Raw genomic sequence first — 26,970 nt, forward strand, 5'->3', positions numbered from 1 at the left:
CTTTAACCCACTCTAAGATCAATCTGACCCTTCCCTCCCATGTAGCCCTCCATTTTTTTTCATCCATGTGCCTACCTGGGAGCTTCTTAAATCTCCCTAATGTGTCTGCCTCTACCACCATCCCCAGATCAAGATCTCTGCAAGTTCATTGTAACCTGCTTTCACTATTAAGAGAAGTGGGATCCAAGATGCCCACCACCCAGGCTATGCTCTCCCGCTGCTGCCATCAGGTAGAAGGTACGAGGGCCTCAGCACTACCAGGTTCAAGAACAGTTACAACCCCTCAACCATCAGGCTCTGGAACAAAAGGGGATGACTACTCATTCTTCTTCTGGTGTTCTCACTTACAGACTCTTATTTCATGCTCATTATTTATTTGTATTTGCAGTTTGTTGTCCATTGATCCTGTTTACTGTTCTATAGATTTGCTAAGTATGCCAGCGGGAAACAGAATCTCAGGGTTGTATTTGTATGTACTCTGATAATAAATTTTACTTTGATTTAGTGTGATTGGTAAACTTGCTAATGGCGCCCTGTACATTCACATCCAAATACTTACAAACATGGTAGCAATCAGCGTAATGGTCAACATAACGCTAGCGCACCACCAGTGACCTTGGTTCAGTTCTGCCGCTGTCTGTGAGAAGCTTGCCCATTCTCCCTGTGACTGCATGGTTGTCTTCCTATGTTAACCTTACAGGTTAATCGGCCATGTGTGTAACTTGGCAACATAGGCTCGTTGGGCCAAAAGGCTTTTATCACTGTGCCCGTGCTGTGTAATCGATAGCTGCCCCTCTTCTGAATTCACCTGGGAGTTCGTTTAGGACTGCAGTGTGATTGATAAGTAATTCACTACTGTCAGTTGTACCAGGGTACACTGAAAACCTTGCTTTGCACGGTCTCCATGCTCATCATTTCACCATATCCATGTGTAAAAGTAATTAATAGGTTGTGTTGGTTCTAAAGAAAGTGCAATGCAAGCATACAATTATGAGCACAGGCCATAATGAGGTAAATTAAACTCTATTTATCACATGTACATCAAGTGAAAGGCATTGTTTGCCTCAACAACCAACACATCCAAGGAAGTACCAGTGCAGCCCGAAGCAAACATAGCATGCCTACAATTTACTAACTCTAACATCTCTGCAAAGAGGCACCCGGGCAAAACCAGAGTGAAATGAACTGATTAATTTTACAGCTGACATTACCATGCCACCCAGTGACAGTGAAGTATCTGTCTTTAATGTAGGGAGATTGAGGCCATCTCATCATACTGTTTCAGAGAGAGCGTACAAATTTCAACCCTGAGACAGATCACTTAAACCTGCTAGGGATGATGTTCTGAGAAAACCTCCCAGGATACCAGCATAGCACAGGGTGCAGGTAAATGGAAGAGGCTGGTATCTGGAACAATGAGACGCTGGAGGAACTCAGCAGGGCAGCTTGTGTGGAGCAAAATGGAGAGTGTTTCTGGTTGACACCCTTCATCTGAATTAAAGGTAGTGACTTTCAGGGGGACAACCTCACAATCTACCTTGTTGTGGACCTTGCATCTGCATTGCCGACAGGCTAAACCAGGTGAGGGTAGCCAGGAACCTCCAACCCCCATGAGGTAAGTATATGCCTACCCCAGCACGCAAAGCCAGTTCCACAGCATACTGGGCAGGTGAGATCAACTACAAGATCTAATGGCCAAGGTTTTGTTAACACTTTGTGGAGGGCATAATAAGGCACAGAGGGTGTCATGACTATCACTGCAGCCAAGGACGTCTCCAGTCATGATGATTTTTTATATCATTGGACCAAGATTTTTCAGGCTGAGAGTGCGGCACTATGCACAAAAAACTCACTGCAAATGGAACCGCAATGATCCAATTTATCAAGTATCAGAGGAAGTCCAGTAGTTTTCCCATTAATAGATTTATTTAATACCCTGCCCTTTCTTTTTTTAAGACAAGTTCTGTTGGATTCATTTGTGGTGTGAGTCCAATCAGTATGTTTCAAATAAACTGCAACAATACAGGAAACAATTTTATTAAGTGAAACAATTTTATTAAGTTTATTACAGACTTTGGAAACGCTGTCTACATTTTAACCCTTAGTGACACCTAGCAAGCAGGAAGGCAGAGAATACCACTGCATCTAGGCACAAAGAGGCCACTACAGGGGTCATCATTGTTCTTGCCCTCTCCCTCTGGGGCTGGAGATCCCATGGTCCAGGGTGCCTCCTCTGTCACCAGCTGCAGGGAGAACAAAACGGAAGCATTAGCCGGAGAAGGGGAGCTGCTGTTAACAGACACCAGGAGCCAGTGGCAGGTGGGAGAGTTCAGAGCACTGTGTGTATCATCCAGACTGATTCAGAAACTCTAGTCTGTTCAGTGTCATCACTACAGCTGCACACCACCACCCAATGATGGGGCTTGTTACAACAAATCACTCACCTCTCTGCCACAGCCACCAGCGAAGAGACTCTCCAGCTCTTCAATGCACCTGCAGAACAGACAGAACATGAAATGGGGCTCCACAAAACAAATTCTGCACACAATTTATCTCCATTATTGATGTACCAGACAGCATTCTACCCCGATGCATCACAGCTTAGAGTGGCAAGAAACTTCAGAACTGTGGATACAGACCAGTTTGTCACACAAACCAGCCTCCCCTCCATACACTCTGTCTACACTACTCGCCGCATCAGGAAAACAGCCTTGTAATTCTCATTTCCTATCTCCCCCAGACAGAAAAACCTGTGACCACACATCACCAGGCTCAAATCCCACGTCTAACCCGCTGCTATCAGACTCCCGAGCAGACCTCCCATATGCTAAAGATGACCCCCCCCCCCACCCCCGATCTACCTCATTTTGGCCCTTGCAATTCACCTGCTCATTCTCACTGTGCCATGCCTGGAGCTGTAACTATACTGTGCTTTAGTTTCTGTCATGCACTTTCACTCTGAGTTCAATTATCGCTCTTCCTTTTGTACTTGTGGCTGGAATGATCAGTCTAGATCATGCACAGGTTCTTCCACCATTTCAGCCTATGTCACAGTAATAACCCGGTCAGCGACCAGGAGGAGGAATGTTCAGAGCACTGTGAGCATCAGCAGAGTTAAATCAGTGACTCTAGTCTGTGATGTCTCATCATTTACATTCCAGTTCACTCGAGAAAGGAATCTGGCTCACTGGGCAAGTTTGCCGGGGGAACATCCTCATTCCAAACTTTCAGAGCAACTTAGAGAAGAGTTACTCACCTCCGTGCTGCAGAACGGCTGCCGGGCCCTCGTTAGTAAATCGGAAATGTTTCCCCATCAGACACAGCACAGCCACGCTGAGTGTGGATCGTGGGCAGTTACGGTAGCCCATTGTCAACCTGCCGCTCCCAGGAGCTGGACTCCCAATGTGGGAGCTTAGCGTACACCCGCTGGGCTGAATAGGCCACTCTCTCCCAGTTAGGTCTACTGGAGCCACACGAGGACGCGCTGATGCCAGAGATAGGGAGGCAGAAATAAAAACAAATAAAACCAGTTAGACAGTCAGTCAGCACTGTCCTCAGACCTGGCAATTCACTAACAATGTAGTTGCTTCTGGATTTTTCTAGAAGCTTCTTAGTTCTTCTGCAACAGGTGTCAGATTTGCTGTTTTATAGGTTATCACCGGAATGTTATTTTTTTTTTAGTCAGTTTCTTTTTGTACAAGACGAACCACATCTTTGTTCTTCTAACACTTAATATACCGCCGCAAGCCACAAGTTTTATTCCCCTTTCTTGACTCCTGAACCTTTGGATTGGGAATTCACTAGTACCCAGCAGTACACAGGATTGAACCTGGGTCACGGGCGTTGTAAGAGTGCTCTGCTAACCACTGCAGTACCCTGCCACCCACGATCCCACCTTCCACTGCAGTCTGTATGCTCTCCCTGTGACCGTGTAGCTTTCCCCCCGGGTGTTCCAGTTTCCTGCCACCTCCCAAAGGTGTGCGGGCAGGCAAGTAGTCTCAGCCCACTTCCCATCACCCCCAATCTTTCACATTTCAATCAATCTCTGCCTCAGGACAATGACTCTTCAACTACCCCCCCCCCCCCCCAAATGTCAAATACTAGAGGGCATGTTGAGAGGAAGAGTTTCAGATGTGTAGGGCATGCTTCATTTTAAAGTAACAGTGACAGGAGCCCAGAGCAGGTTGCCAGGGGTGGTGGTGGAGGCAGATATGACTACGGCATTCAAGAGGATGTTGGTCAGACACGTGAATACGCAGGGCTGGAGCAGTGAGCTTTAGAACTGGCTGTACACACTGCATAGAGTGTACAGGCCGAACCGAGGCAGCAGCGCCCAGACCTGAGAGCAAGGAATGAAACGATATCTGGCCACTACTGGAATGGCCTCGGAGGCAGTTTGAAGCAGCAGAGTTGAGGGAAGGCAGTGGGGCCCGGGCCCAAGAGCGAGAAACAAGGTGATATTTGACAGATTTAAGTGCCAGGCCAGATTGGAAAGGTTGCGTACAGACCAAATTGAGGCAGTGGATAATGGCCCAGGACCGAGAGCAGGAAGCAACCTGATGTTTGGCCGATTTACGCAACGAGCCAGACGGAAACGGTCAGGGTGGGGCCAGTGTTCAGTTTGTGCTCACATGGTTTCCTCACTTCGGCACTGAACTGAGGCCACAGACTGCAACTAACGGGCTCTCGGATTGGCTGCCGACTCACTTTGTGAACTGCAGTTCCGGATGATTATTGATTTTGACATTCGTTTTTTGATTGGATGTTTTGACTTTTTTTTTGAAATGGGTTACTGTTTTGTGGCTGCCTGCAAGAAGATGGATCTCATGGCCGCACACAAGACCAAAAAATATAGCAGCAGAATTAGGCCATCTAGCCCATCAAGTTTGCTCCACCATTTCATCATGGCTGATCCAATATTCATTTCAGACCCAATTTCCTGCCTTCTCTCTGCATCTCTTCATGTCCTGACCAATCAATCTCTGCCTTAAATATACATAATGACCTGGCCTCCTGTGGCAAATTTCACCACTCCCTGGCTAAAGAAATTCCTTCTCATTTCTGTTCTAAAAGGACGTCCCTCTATTCTGAGGCTGTGTCTTCTGGTCTTAGACTCTCCCACCATAGGAAACATCTTCTCCACATCCACTCTATCAAGGCCTTTCACCATTCGATAGTTTTCAATAAGGTCACCCCTCATTCTTCTGAATGCTAGTGAATACAGGCCCAGAGCCATCAAACACTCTTCATATGACAAGCTGTTCAATCCTGGAATAATTTTCGTGACCCTCCTTTGAACTCTATCCATTTTCAGAACATCCTTTCCAAGATAAGGGGCCCCAAACTGCTCACAATACTCCCAAATGAGGCCCTGCCAGTGCTTTATAAAGTCTCAACATTACATCCTTGCTTTTATATTCTAGTTCTCTTGAAATGAATGCCAACATCAAATTTGCCTTCTTACCACAGACTCAATCTGCAAATTAACCTTTAGGGAATCCTACACAAGGACTCCCAAATCCCTTTGCACCTCAGATTTTTGTATTTTCTCTCCATTTAGAATGCAGTCAACCTTTTCATCTTGTCTAGCAATTTGAGACTGGACTAGATAGATAGATAGATAGATAGATACTTTATTCATCCCCATGGGGAAATTCAACATTTTTTCCAATGTCCCATACACTTGTTGTAGCAAAAACTCATTACATACAATACTTAACTCAATAATAATATGATATGCATCTAAATCACTAATTCAAAAAGCATTAATAATAGCTTTAAAAAAAAGTTCTTAAGTCCTGGCAGTTGAATTGTAAAGCCTAATGGCATTGGGGAGTATTGACCTCTTCATCCTGTCTGAGGAGCATTGCATCGACAGTAACCTGTCGCTGAAACTGCTTCTCTGTCTCTGGATGGTGCTATGTAGAGGATGTTCAGGGTTTTCCATAATTGACCGTAGCCTACTCAGCGCCCTTCGCTCAGCTACTGATGTTAAACTCTCCAGTACTTTGCCCACGACAGAGCCCGCCTTCCTTATCAGCTTATTAAGACGTGAGGCGTCCTTCTTCTTAATGCTTCCTCCCCAACACGCCACCACAAAGAAGAGGGCGCTCTCAACAACTGACCTATAGAACATCATCAGCATCTCACTGCAGACATTGAATGACGCCAACCTTCTAAGGAAGTACAGTCGACTCTGTGCCTTCCTGCACAAGGCATCTGTGTTGGCAGTCCAGTCTAGCTTCTCGTCCAACTGTACTCCCAGATACTTGTAGGTCTTAACCTGCTCCACACATTCTCCATTAATGATCACTGGCTCCATATGAGGCCTAGATCTCCTAAAGTCCACCACCATCTCCTTGGTCTTGGTGACATTGAGACGCAGGTAGTTTGAGTTGCACCATATCACCAAGTCCTGTATCAGTTTCCTATACTCCTCCTCCTGTCCATTCCTGACACACCCCACTATGGCCGTGTCATCAGCGAACTTCTGCACATGGCAGAAGAGCTGTTCTCTCACAATCCCCATGTATTCTGACAGAGCTCGAGTAGTTTTGTACAGAGGAATGGGGAAAAATTGCAGTGCCCTGATGTGCAAAGCTGATAAGAGACCTATCCACAGACTTTGAACTTTGGAGGGATCTGAAACATGCACAGGTACAAGTTTAAATTTGCCATTGTGTTTGGTCAGACATTGTGGGCTGAGGTGTGTGTGTGTGTGGGGGGGTCCTATTCCTGTGCTGTTGTTTTGTTTTCTCCGAGGATTGTCACCTCATCATGCTTGAGATCGCAAGAATAAAACTGCCCAGAGCTTAACTCATGATAAGGGCACCATGGTGGCAAGATCAAGGGGGAGGTTCCAACCAAAACCTCAATGGAGGAGCTAGCGGAAGGTGATGATATCACAACAGCAGTGAAGGAGGAAGGCTGCCAGAGTAATCTTGCATGCCATGCCACTGGACCCTGACTCCAACCTGTCAAGGACCATGTGTAGCTTCGTGCACCAGTCTCCCCACATTAAACAAAGTCACACAACCATTCTTCAGTAAGGGAACACCGGTAACCCTTTGGAAGAACATCATACCTGACTTGAGTGATCATACCAGAACTACTGCTGTTGTGTTAAATATATCTAGCGATTTGGCCTCCACCATCCTCGGGAGCAGAGAATTACAAATATTTATCAGGCTCTGAGAGAATGCATTTCCATGCACTTCAATTTAAATAACCGGCACTTTATTTTGTCACTATGCTCTCTGGTTTCTGACTCTCCCACTAGAACACAAAATAGTACACCGGAAAGAACAAAGGGCCTGTTTCTGTGTGGTAGTGTTCTGATTTGATAAACATTGTGTACACTCAGGAGCTGGCCTTCAGCTCAAAGCTGTGCCAAAGTTACACTCATGAAACCTAATTGCTCCTGAGTGTACACGATGTTTATCAAATCAGAACACTACCACACAGAAACAGGCCTTCTGTTCTATCTAGTCCCTCATCCAGACTATAACCCTCCACACTAGAACTTCAGGACATAGCCTCAAGATTCAGGGGGAGTAGAGTTAGGATGGAGATGAGGAGCAAATGCTTTTCCTAGAGCACGGTGAATCTGGAATTCTCTTCCCAATGAAGCAACAGAGGCGACCTCAGTAAATACATTTTAAGAAAAGGTTTGACAGATTTGTGCATAGGAGAGGAATTAAGGGTTATGGGGAAAAGGCAGGTAGACGGAGATGAATCCATGGTCAGATCAGCCATGAGGTTGTTGAATGGCAGAGTAGACTTGACAGGCCAGATGACCTACTCCTGCTCCTAGTTCTCAGCTACCCTCCCATTCAAATTCCTCTGAAATGCTGAATTCAAACCAGCATCCATCAGTTTTGTGGGCAGCTCGTTCCACGCCACCACTGCCCTGTGTGAAGAAGTTCCTTACGCTCTCTAACATTGCTCCTTTAACCCATGACCTTTAGCTCTAGTCTCAACCATTCTCCACTATCCTTCCATGTTTTGTACATCTGTGTGCCCAAGAGCCTCTTGCACACCTCTATCATAATTGCCTCCGTCACCACCCTGTGTAAAAATACTTGTCCCATACATCTCCTTTTAAACACCTCACTGTTGAGTATTTGACATTTCAGCTCTGGGGAAAGAAGCTGTAATGCAAGTCTCTACATCCACCCCGTGAAGACCTTTCGTGCCTCACCTCATGACCACAGCTGTCTTTTCAGATGTGCCTGCCGTTCCTGCCACCTGAAAAACAGAGAGAATGTTAAAGTGCGGTTCTGTGACACAGAGCTACAGTAACTGACCAAAAGGAGGAATGTTCAGAGCACTGTGATTATCAGCAGGGTGACTCAGTGACTCTAGTCTGTGAAATCTCATCATACACATTCCTGGAGATCCGTTATTTCCACTCCTCTCATCTACTCTTGTTGGAGTTCACCAGAACAGAGGGAATTCTAGTTAGAACATCAGAGGCAGTTTTTTCCCCTCTACAGTGTTAAATGCCTGGAATGCACTTGGTGGGGTTGAGAGACTCAGCTAGGCACATGGATGAAAGAAGAAATAAAAAAATGGGGATTTTGAGCTGTGTAGGTAGTCAGGGTGAGATTGAGGTTATAAAGTCGGCACAAGATGATAGGCGGAAGCACCGTACTGTGGTATACTCTTTGACGTCCTGTCTTCTTTCACATTAAATGACTGTCGTCTGGTATTCGAGTTCACCAGAGAACACTCCACTCCAAACACTCACAACTGCTTGAAATATTTAGTCTGGCAATTTACATCTCCCTGTTCAACACAAGGCACTCAGCTCTTCATTCACATCAGCTTTGCTATAAATGTGCTTGGCAGAAATTTCTTGGGAAGTTCTGGACTCGTAAGTGTTCAAGTTGTGATCCCGCTCCTGTAGGGAAGATGCCATTAAGCGGAAGCAGTGCAGAGGAGATATGAGGGCATTTCTCAAAACTGAGGGACTGAGTTACGGGGAAAGGTTGGACAGAGTGGGACTTTATTCCTTGGAGTGCAAGAGACTGAAGGTTGATTTTATAGACAGTCCATTCTGTGCTGTACTGTCCAATGTTCCACCTCCTTTAAACTTTGCCCTCTCATCTTAAATGGGTGAGTATTCGAATTTTGAATCTGGGAAAAAAAAGATGCAAGCAGTCTACTTGAAAAGTTTTCCCCAAGTGAAAACACCCACCCTCTGAAACCCCTTTGGTACCTCACCTCATGACCACAGCCGTCTTTAGATGCACCTGCCGTTCCTGCCACCTGAAAAAAAGAGAGGAAGTTGAAGTGCGGTTCCGTGACACAGTTACAGTAACTGACCAAAAGCAGGAATGTTCAGAGCACTGTGGTTATCACCAGGGTTAACTCTGTGACTCTAGTCTGTGAGATCTCATCATACACATTCCTGGAGATTCATTATTTCAATTCCTGTCATCTACTCTGTTGGAGTTCAGAGAATATTCCATTCCACACTTGATAGAGGCGTAAGATTACACAGGCACGGACAGAGTGGAGAGCCGTGACCAAAAACATCCTTTTAAGGGGAATGCATTCAAATATGGACAGAGCCATATAGGCTTTGTTTCTTTTAGAGTGGCAAGTACCTGGAATGTACTGCTGGGTATGGTGGTTAAGGCTGATACATTAGGGGTATTTGAGAGACACTTTGATAGGCACCTGGATGGAAGACCTCACTCACCTCACTGCCTCGGCCACCTCTTGACGCTGTGGCCCTCCTCTCCGCCTGTAACAAGGCCAGAAGGTGGAAGAGTCCCAGGAAACACAGCTTCAGCAACTGACTGGAAACAGTTGCTCTGCGATCAGCTATGGGAGTTGTCATTGTTCCTGCTGTCCTCACTGGTGTAGGCTCCTTCCCTTGTCACCGGCTGTCAGGAGAACGGAGACATTGGTTGGAGAAGGCCAGTTTGTGTCAACAGACGCCGGGAGCTGGGTGGTTGGTGAGGAAGTTCAGAGCACTGTGTGTATCATCCAGACTGATTCAGAAACTCTAGTCTGTTCAGTGTCATCACTAACAGCTGCACACCAACCAATGATGGGGTTCATTCCAATAAATCACTCACCTCTCTGCCATCTCCTACTCTTCTCCCACCACAGGAACGTACAGAACCAGGCCCCTGTGAAAACACAGACACACAAGCAATTCTTATAGAAAAACCATATAGTTATTACTCTGCATCAATCAGGTCCCTAAACTGGTGTGGTTAACAACTGACCTCAACTCTAAACTGATTCTACAACCTACATTCACTTTCAAGGACTCTACAGCTCATGTTCTCAGTATTATTTTTATCTGAAAAGTTTCTCTTCTCTTACACTTTTTTGTTTGACGATCTTTGTTAATGTAAATGCCTGCAAGAAAATGAACCTCATGGTGACAAATACAGGACTGTGCAAAAGTTTTAGGCACACGTATAGCTAGCGTGCCCAAGACTCGCACAGCACTGGACTTGTCAACATGGGAGAGAGAGTTTGCAAATCTGGCAGGAGCAAAAGATGTTGGAAATGGCGAGGGTGAAGTGCCACAGAAGGGGTGTGGACAGGTGCCAGGTGCAGGGGGTGCTGTGGGAGCAGACATACCCAGCCTTGAGACACCAGGCAAGGTCACTTTATTCCAAACAATTGGTTTATTGATGATGACGGTGTCTTTTTGGTGCTTCCTGCTCCCTCCCTCCTTCCCACATCAGAATCAGGTTTATTACTCAGATGTCATGAAATTTGTTTCTTTTTACAGCAGCAGTACAGTGCAACACAAAAGCTACAGCACTGTGCAAAACTCTTAAAGCTCCCTAGCAATAAGATACATGTGCCCAAGAATTTAGCACAGTACTGTAATCGTTCCGACAATAAACTTTCTTTAAACTTTGAAAGCATTCTACCCTTACGCATCACAGCAACTGCTCTGCAAGAAAACTTCAGCGTGGTGGACACAACCCAGTCCATCACTCAAACCAGCCCTTTCTCCATGAACTGTCCACACTTCCTGCTGCCTTGGGAAAGCAGCCAATATAACCAAAGGCCCCTCCTGCCACGTTCATTCCCGATATCTTCGCATCAATCAGAAGATACAAAAGTTGGTAACATTCATCACCATGTTCAAGGAGAGCTTCTAACTGTTATCGGACACTTTAATAGACCCTCCCATGCGAAAGATGGATTCTTCGTTCCCCCAAATTACCTTGCACTTTGTCTGCTTGTACTGCACTTCCTCTCCAACTATAACAACGTCTTATGCATTGCTTTTGCTCTTTCCTTTCTACTAGCCTGATACTTTGATGGCTGGATTGATGGCTCACTAAACAATACTTTTCACAATACCTTGGTACATGTGACAACAGGCCAGTTAGGAAGATCAAAAGAGGAATGTTCAGAGCACTGTGGGTATCACCAGGGTGACTCAGTGACTCTAGTCTGTGAAGTCTCATCATCCACATTCCTGGAGCTTTATCTCTTCTACAAATACTAGAATGCTTGTCAGAACTCATCAGGGAACATCCCATTCAGGGACAAGTTCAAAATATCACCGCATTCCCATGACTGACAGAACTTACCCACTTCCCCGCAATGGGCAGGAAGGGCTTGGCTCCTCATCAGTAGCTTGAGTCCTGCAGAAAGCAAAAATCATTCAGCATGCATTGTTCGACATATCCACCATGGAGCTGCTAGCCGTGCCGGGTTATAAACAGATTAAGGTTAGCTTTATTTGTCAAGTACACCGAAACATAATGAAGTGTGTCATTCGCATCAATAACCAACACAGATTAAGGAGCAGTATGCAAGTGCTCACAACACCTCTGGTGTCAACGTAGCAAGCCCACAACTTACTCACCCTCACCTATAGGTATGTGGGCAGGAACTGGTGCACCCAGAGGGGACCCACAGGGAGAATGGACAAACCGCTGACCGGACACCGGCAGAAACTGTACAGAGACTGACTGGAGATTTCTCGCACTGACCACAGTATTACTGTGGCTGCCAACCCTCAGGCAGATGTGCAGTGGAACACTGAGGTACAGGGGCTTAAAACACACAGGCACTGGGGGAATGTTAAGGAGTTACACAACATGGAAACAGGCCCACGAGTCGCTGGATGTGGCAGTGGGATCAGACACAGTAGCTATGTTTAAGGCATTACAGTCCCAACATGACAAACGGGAGTAGAGTAGATGGTGAATGCTGTGGCCCAAAGGGCCTGGTTCTGTGGTGCAGGTCTCGTTGACCATGAGCAGTATCTGACATGCCTATTCCCACTGTGCAAAATGGGCACACACCAGCTGGGCCGAATGGCCTCCCCGGCACGACCTGATGTAACCACCTGATACCAAGGTACTCATCCTGGTGAAAGAATCTACAAGACAGAAGTTGGTTTAAGCCTCCTCTGCCGGAATCCGAGAAGTACACCACAGATGGGCTGAATGGACTAATTCTGCCCCTATGTCTTATGGACATTTACTAAAGGGCACCGAGAGATCTCTGAACCTTGATTCAGTAACCCCAGTCTGAAAAGGGATCATCATGTAATGTGGTGACACAACGCTATTGCAGTGTTAGTAGGTTAACTGTTCTGGGTTAGAAAGGTGGTTGCTGGCCAGTGCAGCTCATTGGGCTGGATGGGTCCTGTTCCTCACTGCATCTCCAAGTACATAAAACCAACTTCCTGACTGCATCGTCTGTCTACCTGCTAGGGATAAGTGTTAACAGGAATTTTTTTTAAAAAAATTACACAAAGTCAGGAAACTCCCACACAGATCCCTAGACTGTCATATGACCCAGGCTCACACCGGCTGCAGAAATAACAGAACAGAGACACTGGATGCAGAAGGGGAGCTGCTGTTTGTTAACAGACGCCAGGAGCGGGCGGAGGTGGGAGAGTTCAGAGCACTGTGTGTATCATCCAGACTGATTCAGAAACTCTAGTCTGTTCAGTGTCATCACTAACAGCCACGCCACCCATTGATGGGGTTTGTCACAATGACTCACTCACCTGAAGACATCTTTAGACTCTGCTGCCTTCTCTCCGTCTGTGGGAAGGACAGAACGCAGCCTTGTGAAACACAGATACAGTAAACAGTTGTTCAAGAGGGCACCTATCTGGCCTGGTATAGTAACTGCTCTGCTGTGACCGCACAGTTGTGGACACCTCAGCACATCATGGAAACCAGCCTCCCCTCCACCCACATCATTCTCACACCCCCCATCCTGAGAAGATATAAAAGCTTAATTGAGTAACTAGTCTGAAAGTGGGGGAGAGGGAGATGACCATCACGTTGTACTCCTCAGCTTCCCATCACAGGATCACTTTCCTTTTATAACCTGCATGAGTTCTCAGGTCTTCCGTAAATTTAAACAATCTCCCTCAAATGATCATTGGCAGGTCAGCTCTTTTGAAGTTCGCTCCTAAACTGTGGAACACAATATCTAAAACTATAAGCGGTGCAGACTCAACCGACACTTTTAAACGCCAACTTAAAACCCATCTATGAAACCTTGCTTTTAGCTAACATCTTTGTCTTTTAATTTTTTTAAAAAAATCTTTCATATTCTTACATTTATCACATTGTAAAGGACTTTGAACTACATCATCTGTATGAAAAGTGTTCTATAAATGAAGTTATTATTCGCACGTACTTACTTGGCACGTGGCGTCCAGGTCCTGAGATGTTATCCCACCCAGAAGAAATAAAAGCATATACTGTAACCGGGACACCCCACCACAAACTTCATTCTGAACAGCGAGATGGAACCCTGGGCCTCACACTTGTAGGTTCAATTTTTCCAATTACTGTACACTAATACGTAACATGTCCTTTGGCCCGCAATGTCTGTGCTAAACCCGATGCTACATTAAAAATCTTAGGGCTGCACATATTTTTAAAATCCATCCATATTCACTCAAACCGCATTTTATCTACTTTCAATCATTTCAGTGCCCGTTTATTCTCCCTACATTTCCATTCACTATCGCCAGATTTCACCACTCTACCAACACGCTAGCACGAGTTACCACGGCCTTTTAACCCACTAGTCTTTGGGATGTGGAAAGAAACCGGACAGCCGGAGGAAGCCACGAGGTCCCAGGGAACATAACAGATTCTGAAGATCTCAGACCTGAAACAAGAACGGTTTCCCTTTCCACACTTGCTACCCAACCTGCCGAGTTTCTCCCCAGTGCTTTCTGATCTTATTTACAAAGGGAGCAGGGAGTCGGCCACTCAGCACCTCGTGCTCGTCCTGCTATTTAATAGGGTTGTGTCCTATTAACCAGGGTCACTGCAGCCGTGAGTAACGGCTCTGTCCAGTGTGTAGTCCACCCCGTTCCTTCTCGACCACCTACATAGGCTACTGCTGCTCCCAATAATAAACAATACCCACACATTCTACAAGTTCAGTAACCTCGGCAAAAACGCGCTAAAAATTTAAAACACAAGAGATTCTGCGGATGCTGGAAATCCAGAGCAATGTACATAAAATACTGAAGGAACTCAGATGGAGAGGAATGAAGAGCTGACGTTTCGGGCCGTGGCCTTACACTGGGACTAGTCTCGGCCTGACCTACTGACTTCCTCCATTACCGTGCGTGTTACTCTTGGCACTCTCCCTGCGGCTTACCCAGGCGCCTTCTCTCTCCTTCCCAGTTCTGAACAAGCGTCCTCCAGCGGAGACTTTAACTTTGTTCAGCTTAGTATTGATAGCAGTTTAAAAGCAGATCCGCTGCCGGCTCTGAACTGCGCACCGCCAGCAGGAGCAGACCACGTGGAGTTCTCAGGGCTTCAGGACCCCGGCGTTAGGTGCCCGTTCGCCCGCCTGAACTGGTTCACCGCCAGCAGCAGCAGACCACGTGGAACTCTCAGGTCTTCAGGACCCCGGTGTTAGGTGCCCGTTCTGATCCCGGGACAACGTGGTGCTACCTATGAAAACAAATTGTTACCGCCTTTTTTCTCCTTTCAAATAAAAATGTTTATTTGGGTGTGTGTATTTATTGCACGAGTGAGAGCAGCTTCCGAAGTTGGGGGGCGGGGGATAGCGGAGTAGGAGAGTGGAGGCAGGGGAGGGGTTAAGGAAGGTCAGGACAGATAACGTGGATGTGGTAGGAAGGGAGGGGGGAATGATACAGATGGGAGGTGGAGGAGAGAAGAGGGTAGGAGAGATGGTAGAGTGATAAAGAGTGGGCGATGGCAGATGAAGAGGTGGTGGGGAAGATGGAAGGGGATTGTGGTGAATTACATATACCTGTCTGGACTGCTCCTGTGGCTCCTCCCACAGACCCCTGTATAAAGGCGATTGAGGCCTGAGCCCGGCCTCATTCTCCAGGATGTAGTGTTGTTCATTCTTTCAGTAAATAAAAGCCGATATCTCGTGTCGCAGAGCGAGTTATTGATGGTGCATCAGGGATGGTGCTGGTTGATGGAGGACTGATGAAGGTTGGGAGCGGAGGGTCAAGGGTGGGCAATGACATTCCAGTCTTAAGTGTTCCTTCTTTAAGCTTCCTCTCCTTCCTATTCCTCCCGTCTCTGCTAGTGATAACAACAAATGCTCACAGACCCATTGCCCCATTGCAGAGCATACATACAATATTGAAATCCACAGGTTAACAGAGCAGAAAGTAAAGATCTCGAAATCAATCTTGGTGCAACATGTACTGTCAAAGTCTCCATGATATCTTGTCCTCCATTGACACAGCCCTTCCCTAACCCTGTACAGCAAATTCATCTGGATTCCCTAAGTCAACATCTCATCAGAGAGTTGTCCAAGTGCAGTGGGCTTCAACCTATGCTCCACCCAGAATGTTTGAATCATCCGGAAACCTCCGACAAAGTTGGGATTTAATCACCTGAACTTCCAGCAATTTACTATTATTGTCGTGGCCATTCATTTCGATGCTTCCCATTCCCATTCTGATATAGAAAACCTACAGCACAATACAGGCCCTTTGGCCCACAAAGCTGTGCCGATCATGTCCTTACCTTAGAAATTACCTCGGGTTACCCATAGTCCTCTATTTTTCTGAGCTCCATGTACCTGTCCAGGGTCTTTTTAAAAGACCCTATCCTATCCGACTCCACCACTGTCACTGGCAGCCCATTCCACACACTCACCAATCTCTGTGTAAAAAAAAACTTACCCGACATCTCCTCTGTACCTACTTCCAATCTTCACTGTGGAAGACACTAGCAGAATGCCAGAAATGCCAGAGTGTCAGGGAGTAGAAGTGAGTGTCATTGCTATTACGAAGGACAAGGTGCTTGGGAAGCTGAAAAGTCTTTTGGTAGTTAAGACACCTGGACCAGATGGGCTACACCCCAGGGTTCTGAAAGAGGTAGCTGAAGAGATGGTGGAGGCATTAATAATGATCTTTCAAGAATCACAGGATTCTGGAATAGTTCCCGAGGACTGAAAAACTGCATGTCACTCCACTCTTAAGAAGGGAGGGAGACAGAAGAAAGGAAATTATAGGACAGTTAGCCCGCCCTCAGTGGTTGGCAAGCTGTTGAAGTCTATTATTAAGTATGAGGTTTCAGGGTATTTGGAGGCACATGATAAAATAGGCCAAAATCAGCAAGGCTTTCTAAAAAGATCTTTCCTGACAAGTCTGTTGGAATTCATTGAGGAAATAACAAGCAAGATAGACAAAGTAGAATCAGTGGATGTTGTTTATTTGGAATTTTCAGAAAGTCTTTGACAAGGTGTTGCACATGAGACTGCTTAACAAAATAAGTTCCCATGGTATTATGGGAAATCTACTAGAATAGAGAAAGGTTAGCTGAGTGGCAGGAGGCAAAGGTGTAATGAAGGGAGGTATTTTCTGGTTGGTTGCTGGTGCCGCAGGGGTCGATGTTGGGACCAATTCGTTTCAGTATTTCAATGATTTGGATGAAGGAATTGATGGCATGTGCACTGCTAGTGGACATTACAAAAATAGGTGGGAGGGCAGGTAGTGTTGAAGAAGCAGAAAGTCTGCAGAAGGACTGATTGGGGGTATGGGCAAAGTTGCAGATGGAATAAAGGTGTAGACTATTTTGTAAATGGGGTGAAAATTCAAAAATCATAACTGCAGAGAGACTTGGGAGTCCTCATGCAGGATTCCCTGAAGATGAACTTGTGGGTTGATTCAGTGGTAAGGGGGTTAGGAAGGCAATTGCAATGGTAGTATTTATTTTGAGAGGACTAGAATACAACAGCAGGGATATAATGTTGAGGCTTTATAAGGCATTAGTTTTGCTCTATTGAGAAAATTCCCTCCTGACATGGTTTTAAGGTCAAGCCATTCATTTTCTGACCTTCGGTCTAATTTGTGGTCTGACAGTTTTCATGCAACAGCAGCCTCGCCACTCAGAATGTTCTGCTTATGCCACTTCATTTTACCCATTCCGGCTCTGCGATACGTCTGCCCATGGACTCCTCTGTTGTCACACTGAGGTCAAAGGAGCAACACCTCATATTCAGACTGGGTAGCCTCCAATCTTATGCATAAACATCAATTTCTCTAACTTCTGGTATTTTCTCCACCTCCTTTGTTCTCTTTTTCCATTCTCCATTTGGTTACACTCTCATTCTTTCTCTTCCCCTCTCCTGCCGATCATCTCATCTGGTTCCCCTCCACCTCCACTGTCCTCTCCTAGTCATTGAGTACAGCATGGGAACAGGCCTTTTGGGCCAACTCATCTGTGCTGACCAAGGTGCCTACAAGAGCCAGTCCCATTTGTCTGCATTTAGCCCCTCTCCTAAACTTTTCCTAACCATATACCTGTCCCGTGTCGTTTTAATGCCATAATTGTCCCCACCACAAGCACTTCTGCTGGCAGCTTATTCCATATGCTTGTAATACTCTGTGTGGATAAAGTTACGGTAATCTCTCGGGTTTTGTGACAAACCTGTGCTGTGACATGGCCAGTCCGTGATCTATGTACGTGTCTTCCCCCAAGGTTATGTCAGGGTTCTGTCTTCAAGTTCCTGGGTATCAACATCTCGGAAGGTCTATCCTGCACCCAACATTATTGATGAGGGCATGCCAGGGCAATATTTCATCAGGAATTTGAGCAGTTTTGTTTTGTCACTGAAGACTCTTGCAAGTTTCTACAGGTGTACTCTTTACATCACTGTCTGGCACAGAGGTGCCCATGCACAGGATCGGAAAGAGCTGCAGAGGGTTGCAAACTTTGCCAGCTCCATCATGGGTAAGACTCTCCTCACCAACAAGGTCATTTTCAAAAGACAGTGCTTCAAAAAGGTGGCATCCAGCATGCAGGAACTTTACCATCTAGGACATACCCTCTTCTCATTACTACAATCAGAGAGGAGGTTCAGAAGCCTGGAGTCACACTCTCAATGCTTTACGAACAGCTTCCTTTCCTCTGCCACCAGATTTCTGAACAGTCCATGAACATTACCTCACTGTTTTGCTTGCTTTAGTCTCTTTTTTATTGCTCTCCTTATTTATTGTTATATTCTTTATTGTAACAATGACTTTTTACATCTTGCACTGCCTTAAAACAGCAAATGTCAGTGACAATAAATCTGATTCTCTCCCTGTGAACTTACAATAGAGGAAAATGCAGCTGTGCTCTGAGGTCCTGCCCAGCAGAGGACACCTGGGGGTTGTCGCTGCCAGTAAACCGGTTCCTGCCATCCTCCTGAATGCTTCTCTGTATGCACAGATTGTAGACAAGCCAGGTGTTTATAAACTGGGGAGGAGCTGAGAGTCTGGAGAAAAGGACTGGAGACCAGAGGTAGCCTGTCCTGGGCTGTGTGAGAGGGTGAGCGGGTGGGACGGATGGGAAAGTGGCCTGCTTTGCCATTTGCTGTCTTGTTGTCGCTGCTTGTATTGTCCTGCGGAACATTCTTAGCACCAGAATGTGTGGGAACACTTGTGGGCTGCCCCCAGCACACTTTGGTTATTAACATAAACGACACTTTCACTTGATCTATGTGATAAATGAATCTGAATCTCTATATGAGATGCAGGAGGTTACAACAGCCCAGTCTCCACTTCTGTGTAGGGACTGGAGGTTTTTTCACCCAGGGTAGCTCCAGCATGCCTTGCAGGTGGGGAGAAGCTCTTCTGTGATCGCTACATGAAGCGAATACTGCAGCTCTCCAAGGGTAGGAAGAGCATAGTTTCCAATACATAATAAAACTTCATTTTACATCAAACACTCCAGAACTGAGACTGCGAAGTTTAAATACAGACCACAAGTCTGGGACAAAATGCATAAGATAGAGAGTAAAGCTCCCTCTACACTGTCCCATCACATACTCTCAAGGTAGGGACAGCATAGGTTAGACACAGAGTAAAGTTCCTCTATACCAGGGGTTCCAAACTTTCTTATGCCATGGACCCCCACCATTAACTGAGGGGTCTGTGGACCTTAAGTTACAAATCCCTGATTACACAGTGTAATTTCTCCTCATCCCTGTCCTAAATCTAGATAGATAGATACTTTATTCATCCCCATGGGGAAATTCAACATTTTTTCCAATGTCCCATACACTTATTGTAGCAAAACTAATTACATACAATACTTAACTCAGTAAAAATATGATATGCATCTAAAATCACCCTCTCAAAAAGCATTAATAATAGCTTTTAAAAAGTTCTTAAGTAGTTTACTTAAATACATTGAGTCCTAACCCCGGCACTTTAACATATCTTACTCCTGGCGGTTGAATTGTAAAGCCGAATGGCATTGGGGAGTATTGATCTCTTCATCCTGTCTGAGGAGCATTGCATCGATAGCAACCTGTCGATGCAATCTAGGAGACGTAGCCCCAGATCTTGAATCTACATCCTGTAGTTACAGTCTCTATCTTATCTATCCTTTTCATGATTTTGTATGTGTTTCTATGGGATCTCCTCTTGTCTGAATTCCAGCGAGTACAGTCACAGACAACTCAATTTCTCCTCATAGGCAAATTTCTCCTGATCTCCAAAATCAAATCAACCTGGTGAACCTCCTCCAAAGCCAGTACATCCTTCCTCAAGTAATGGTGTCACGGTGGTTAACGCAACTCTATTACAGCACAGGGCGTTCCGGAGTTCAGAGTTTGATTCTGCCCCTGTCTGTAAGGAGATTGTACACTCTCCCCGTGACCATGTGGATTTCCTCCGGGTGTTCCAGTTTCCTCCCACAGTCCAAAGACATACCCGGTTAGTAGGTTAATTGATCATTGCAAATTGTCTATGATTAATCTCGTGTGAAATAGGTGGGTTGCACTGCGATGTGGCTTGTTGGGCCGGGAGGGTCTGTTCTGCACTGTATCTTCACATAAATAAATACACACTAAAACAAGGAGAGCAGAACTGCATGCATTCCAACCTTGGTGTGCGTGATGGGTCCGTGTGGAGGAAGCTTTTAGTCAGAGTTAAACAACACAGCAACAAGCTCTTCAGCCCAACTCTTCCATGCAGACTTAGATGCCGAACTAAGTTTGTCCCATTTGCCCATATCTCTCCAAATCTCTCCTATCCAGGTACCTGTATCTTAATGTGTATCTAACCCGTGCTCTCCCTGCCCTCAGACTGTGCGATAGGACAGTCTAGGGGAAGTTTTATTCCCATGCTGTCTCTGAACTGACAGTGTGTGATGGGAGAGAAGAGGGAACTTTACTCCATGTTTAACTTGTGCTGTCCCTGTCTACAGAGTAATTAATGGGACAGTGCACTCTTCTCGCTGCTGCCACCAGGAGCCTCAGGACTCACACCACCAGGTTCAGGAACAGTTAATACCCTTCAACCAAAGGCTCCTGAACCAAAGGGGATAACTTCACTTGCACCATCATTGAAATGTTCCCACAACCTATGGACTCACTTTCAAGGACTTTCATATCATGTTTTCGATACTTACTATTATTATTTCTTTCATTTTGAATTTGCACAGATTCTCCCTAGTTGAGTGTCCAGATCGGTGAGGTCTCTCATTGATTCTACTATGGTTATTATTCTATTATTTCCTTATTGAGTATGCTCACAAGAAAATGATTCTCAGGGTTGTATATGGTGACATATATGTACTTAGATAATATATTTATTTTGAACTTTGAGATTTATTCTGTCCATTCTGTATTGAACTTTGCTGTTTCCGCCCTGGGAGTGTTTGATGAGATAGTATAGAATGTCATGACCTCAGCCCCCTCCTTCAAGAGAATCGCAAGAGAGAGAGAGAGCCTTATGGTTTGGAATGTGGGCTGGTCGCTCAACAAGACAAAAGCCTCGGACATAGCCATTGTCTTGGGAGACACCTTTGTGGGACAAGGAACTGGCCTACGTGCAAAATCTCAGGGCAATGTGAGATGGGTGATGGGGGAAGGATTGCCTCGCCCCCCACCCTGATGGACATCTACAACCCTGCCAGTCCAGATAAAAGGTGGGCTGCCGAGGCGGGGCGCCAGACGCACCAGAAGACGCGCTTGAGATCCTGTGACAGCGTTTTGATAGCGACAGCCGTTGGTGGGGTTCGTGTGCGTCTTTTCCTTGCCTGGGATTGGCGACCCCACAACGGAAGAACGGCTTAGCTACAGGGGAGGCCACAGATGAGCGTTCATTCCCCCAACGAGGCTCTGACAAACCAAACTCCTCCAGGTTGGAAAACCTGTCGGGTAACTCTTTCATCCCCCCTCTCTCTCTCTGTCTAACAAAAGTGCACCAACGCGACACCACAACGACGGCAGTGGGTGAAACTGCAGTGACCGCAAAAAGACTTTTAAATATCCAGTAAACAATATATATCTACATTACCCCTAGACAACGATAGAGCTTATTTTTGATTGATTATTACTACACCTATGCTTTAGATTGAGTTTTGACGATGTATATGATCTGAATGTTTTGTATTAACCATACGTTTGTGCCCCTTTATAAATAAAACGTTTGAAAATAGTAGCACCAGGCTCAGCAGACCCATCTATCTTTGCAGGTAAATTACCCGGTTACTGGGGAACGTAACAAGAAGAACAAATATATACAGTAGATCAAACATTATTTAGTTCCAGAAGGCTTTCTTGTGGTTAAAGATGCAAGAAAATTGACTTTAAACACAACAGAACCAGTGGTAACATACAAAATTATTGGACAATCTTTGTAGGAAGCAGTAGTCTCTATGACCCATCTCCCTGAACACACCTCTAATTAATGTACATTCTGACCTTCACACCTGACATACATTAAAGAACGTTCTCTAAGGTGCTATTCAATGTTCACTGTAAGTTCTCCAGACACCCCAACTTCTGGAGCTGGTGTAATTTGATCAGAACTAATTACAATCACTCAGGTATCTTGAGTCAATTAGAAGATAAACCAGGAGAACGACTGAAAATCCAAGTGTGAAAATATCAAAGGAAGGAGATTCTAAACACAAGAAGTTCTGCAGATGCTGGAAATATTGAGCAACACACACACACAAAATGCTAGAGGAATTTACCAGGTCAGGCAAAATTTTTAGGAATCAATGTTTTGGGTTGAGACCCTTCACCAGGACTAGAAAAGACGGGGGCAGAGGGCAGAATAAGATGATGGGGAAGGTGGAAGAATATAAGTTGGTAGGTAATAGGTGAGAGGGAAGGTGAGTGGGTAAGAGAGGGGGACAGGTTAAAGTAAATGGCTGAAAAAGAACTACCGGTAATCTGATGGGAGAGGACAGTGGGCCATGGAATACAGGGAAGAAGGGGAACCAGAGGGAGGTGATGGGCAGGTGAGGAGAAGGGGCGAGAGGATAACCAGAATGGGCAATGATAAACAGAGAGGAGGGAGGGGGAAATTACCAGGAGTTGGAGAAGTCAATGTCCATGCTATCAGGTTGGAGACTATCCAGAAGGTGTATGAGATGTTGCTCCTCCAACTTGAGTTGCCCCCACACATCCACCTTCACGCTCACCTGGTCACACCTATTACCTGTGAATGTGTACTCCTTCCCTCCCCCCCTCACCCAGTTTCTTATTTATTCTGGCTGCTGTCTCTTCCTTTCCAGTCCTGACGAAGGGTTTCGGCCCAGAACATCAACTGTTTATTCCTCTCCATAGATGCTGCCTGACCTGCTGAGTTCCTCCAGCATTTTGTGTGTGTTGCAGATACTGCCATATGAATCATCTGATTCAGGAGAACTCACCATCCAGTGGGAATGCAATGAGGGCTGAGGTTGGGTGCAAGGGCAATGGGCGTGTCAGATGACCAATGGTAGTAGGGGATGAAGTCATGTGATGACACTTCTGAGGTGACCTCTGACCAGAATATGGCAACCCCTAGTTCCATCAGTGCAAGGCTGGCACAAGGTGAAGGCAGTGGATCACCTGACCTGACGTTTGATGAACATCCAGTGCTGCCACATATCCAAGTGGTCACATTCTGCCATCTTCAGCTGCTTCCCCCTCACCGACAAGCAGAGCCTCAAGCCCGCATTCAGGATCATTCCTTCCTGGGGGAATGAAGCACAAGGAGAGCCTCCATCATCTGTTCCCACCATGGGGTGAGATTCATGGCCAGAATGGAGGTCACTGGGCATTTTGGGAAAGGCAGGGCTTTCCTTCAAGCCTACACTGACATCTGTGCCTTAAGATGTGGCATAGCTGCTAGAGCAGGGGTGTCAAACTCATTTTAGGTCACGGGCCGGATTGAGCAAAATGCAGCTTCATGCGGGCCAGATCAGTCGGACGCATGCGAACGCAGCTTTCATTGCCTCCATTTTTTCAGCCTGCTCTCATGTGTCTCAGTCTCTGCTATAACTACAAAGTGTTTCACTTTACAAATTCCGTTTCTTATGAAGAAGACTGCCGAGCAAGACTGCCGAATAAACACTAAAAACCCTGAAAACCTGGTACCTGAATAAACTCAGCATTAGCCATATCATACGCCATAGGCGCTTCGATTACTGGGGCCTGCTTTAATAGTAATTAGATATTATCTCGTGGGCCAAAGATAATTCCACCGCAGGCCGGATTTGGCCCGCGGGCCTTGAGTTTGACATATATGTGCTAGAGCCATTGCCTCTCAGTGCCAGAGACCAGGTTTGAGCCTGAACTCAGGAGCTGTCTGTGTGGAGTTTGCTCGTTCTCAATGTGACCATGTGAGTTTCCCCCATGCTCCAGTTTCCTCCCACAACCCAAGGAAGTGCAGGTTGGTAGTTAAAATGGGTGCTATAAATAGTCACTAGACTGTGGGTGAGTGGTGGAATCTGGGGGAGGGCAAGGGTTACTGAGAACACTGTGAGAATAAACAGTAGGAATTAATGTAGGATTAGTGTCAAAGGGTGATTGATGGTTGGTGGGATGTGCACTTGATGCCTCTGGGCCTGTACACAATGACGTTCAGAAGGATGAGGGGGGATCTCATTGAAACCTACTGGTCACTGAAGGGCATGCATAGAGTAGACATGGAGAGGATGTTTCTATTAATAAGTGACCAGAGGATCCAAGGGTATTATTAGATAGATTTTTGATTGGTAAGTGGTGGGGGGGGGGGGGGGGGGAGGTTGCATCTGTCAGAGGCCTCTGCACTCAAGCGATCTTCCCCTTGATGGTGAGAGAGAGTCTGCTTGTTCTTCAATCAGGGGAGCTCGAATAAACGATGCTGCAGATTGTAACATTGAAATGTTGAGCTGTTGGACTCCCCTCTCACTGTGAAACATGGAAACATAGAAAACCTACAGCACAATACAGGTCAATTGGCCCACAATGCTGTGCTGAACATGTACTTAGTTTAGAAATTACCTAGGGTTACTATAGCTCTCTATTCTTCTAAGCTTCATGTACCTATCCAGGAGTCTCTTAAAAGACCCTATCGTACCTGCCTCCACCATTGTCACTGACAGCACATTCCACGCACTCACCACTCTCTGCGTAAAAAACTTACCCCTGACATCTCCTCTGTACCTAGTTCCAAGTGCCTTAAAACTGTGCCATCTAGAGTTAGCCATTTCAACTCTGGGGAAAAAGCCTCTGACTATCCACATGATCAATACCTCTCATCATCTTATACACCTCTATCAGGTCACCTCTCATCCTCCGTCGCTCCAAGGAGAAAAGGCCGAGTTCACTCAGCCTATTCTCATAAGGCATGCTCCCCAATCCAGGCAACATCCTTGTAAGTCCCCTCTGCACCCTTTCTATAGTTTCCACATCCTTCCTGTAGTGAGGCAACCAGAACTGAGCACAGTATTCCAAGTGGGGTCTGACCAGAGTCCTATATAGCTGCAACATTACCTCTCAACTCTTAAGCTCAATCCCAGGGTTGAGGAAGGCCAATGCACCTGTGGCAGGGGCACTATCTTCCTCTCCCTCATTGGTGGGAGAGAGGGGGCCTGTTTGAGATGTTGAAGTGTTGGGTTGGACAGTAGTGTTTGATGGACTCTAGATCCTGGTCTCTTTGTGGGTTTGTGCTTGCTCACATGTGGGTGGTGGGGGGTGGCTGATGCTCTTGCTGGAGCAAGTGAGGGGAGGGGGGCTGATGCTCTTGCTGATGCTTGTGCATGGGAGGGGGTGGGTGGGCTTTGGAGTTCTAACATTTTTCTATCATTCATTCTTTGGAGTTGTTCTTCTCTGTTTTGTGGATGTCTGCGAAGAGTAAAGATTTCAGGTTGTATACCGTGTATATTTTCTGATATTAAATTGAACCAGTCAACCACTGAAGTTGGAGGGTGGGGTTGAAATAAAATCAGCCATGACTGAATGGTCTCTCAATCAGAGTCCCCAACCCCTACCTCCTTACCTGATTGAGTGCAAACCTCTGCTCTGGGGTCACATAGGCCCCCCTACTGGTGGCAGCACACCTGACCAGGAGTATGACGAGAAGGCTAGCCTGCAGGCACCGTGAGCTGGCTTCTTTGCTGATGATTTCACCCTTGTCTGTGTACTCAAAGTTCTGCAGTGGTGGGGGGAGGAGAGGAGGAAGGGCAGAGAGAGAGGGAGGGAGGGAGGGGGAGAGACAGAGAGAGAGACAGGTTCGGGGGATGAGTTGGGGGGTATACAGACAAAGGGAGGAGGTGGAGAAGAGACAGGGAAAGCGAGTTACAATAAAAAGCCTCTTTCACAGCTTCGACCTAACTGCTGCCTATTAAATATTGGTGAGTTGCACACCTCAAAGAGCTTTTATTTAACTCACTGAGGCACGCTGAGAGGTAACTGTTGTAAAGACTCTTAGACAGAGCCATGTGGGCAAATGGGAGCTGCTTGGGTGGGTATCTTGGTTGGCAAGGATCAGTTGGGCCATGTGGTATGACTCAAGGTAGGAAATGGGGATAACTTCCCTATTAATCTTTACTGTTGTTCTGGGGTCTGGCATTGGGGGGGGGGGGGTCAGAGTTTGGGAATTCAACTCTTGTCCGGTGAAGCTCTTGCCCTGGAATGCAAGTGGGAGTCGTATTAAAGGGCTTGCAGAATCAGAAACAAAGCAGTGTCACCCGCTGAAACTCACCTGTGGTCAACGCAAAGGAGAAGGCCATGCCTGGAAAGCGAAAGTCTACAACTACAGGTAACTTGACTTCTGTCTGTGCCCATCATCTGTATGTCATAAAGCGAAAGGTGCAAGGCATGACAAGGTAGATCCTGAGGTATTCTCACCCCCATTCATCCACTTGCCAGATAACCTTACTTCTAACTTCTATGTGACACCTAGCGGTCATAGGTTAACGGTGAAAGGCAAATACTTACGGAAAACTGATGGGTAAGTTCTTCTCCCAAGACGGTGGTGTGAGTGTGAAATGAGTTGCCAACGGAAGTGGTGGATGTGGTTTTTGTTACAGTAATTAAAATTTGTATAGGTACATGGATAAAGGATATGGAGGACTATGGCAGGCAGGGATCGACAGGACTAGGCATAGTAACTGTGGGACACAGACTAGATAGGCTGTAGGGCCTGTTTCTGTGGTCTATGACTCTATATAACACCAATCAAAGACCCCTGCCATCAGGCTTAAGATACAAAAGCTTGTAAGACTGTACCTCTGGGCTTAAAGCCAGCTT

The 26,970-nt window shown here is 46.1% G+C and overlaps 1 protein-coding gene across 1 annotated transcript in view; it reads right to left on the reverse strand.

The window, feature by feature from the left end:
- Positions 1-10,102: 10,102 nt before the first annotated feature.
- LOC140721360 (polypeptide N-acetylgalactosaminyltransferase 6-like) overlaps positions 10,103-26,970 on the reverse strand; it is a 46,829-nt gene continuing 29,961 nt past the window's right edge. The window contains exons 12-17 of the mRNA XM_073036203.1: positions 25,718-25,870; positions 23,310-23,429; positions 18,565-18,668; positions 13,010-13,069; positions 11,577-11,630; positions 10,103-10,142 (exon numbers count right to left, since the gene is read on the reverse strand). Coding sequence (XP_072892304.1) covers positions 10,103-10,142; positions 11,577-11,630; positions 13,010-13,069; positions 18,565-18,668; positions 23,310-23,429; positions 25,718-25,870 — 531 coding nt within the window. The remainder of the gene's footprint in view (positions 10,143-11,576; positions 11,631-13,009; positions 13,070-18,564; positions 18,669-23,309; positions 23,430-25,717; positions 25,871-26,970) is intronic.

This window comes from Hemitrygon akajei, chromosome 2 (genome assembly GCF_048418815.1).
Source record: "Hemitrygon akajei chromosome 2, sHemAka1.3, whole genome shotgun sequence".
In the NCBI taxonomy this organism is placed as follows: Eukaryota; Metazoa; Chordata; class Chondrichthyes; order Myliobatiformes; family Dasyatidae; genus Hemitrygon; species Hemitrygon akajei.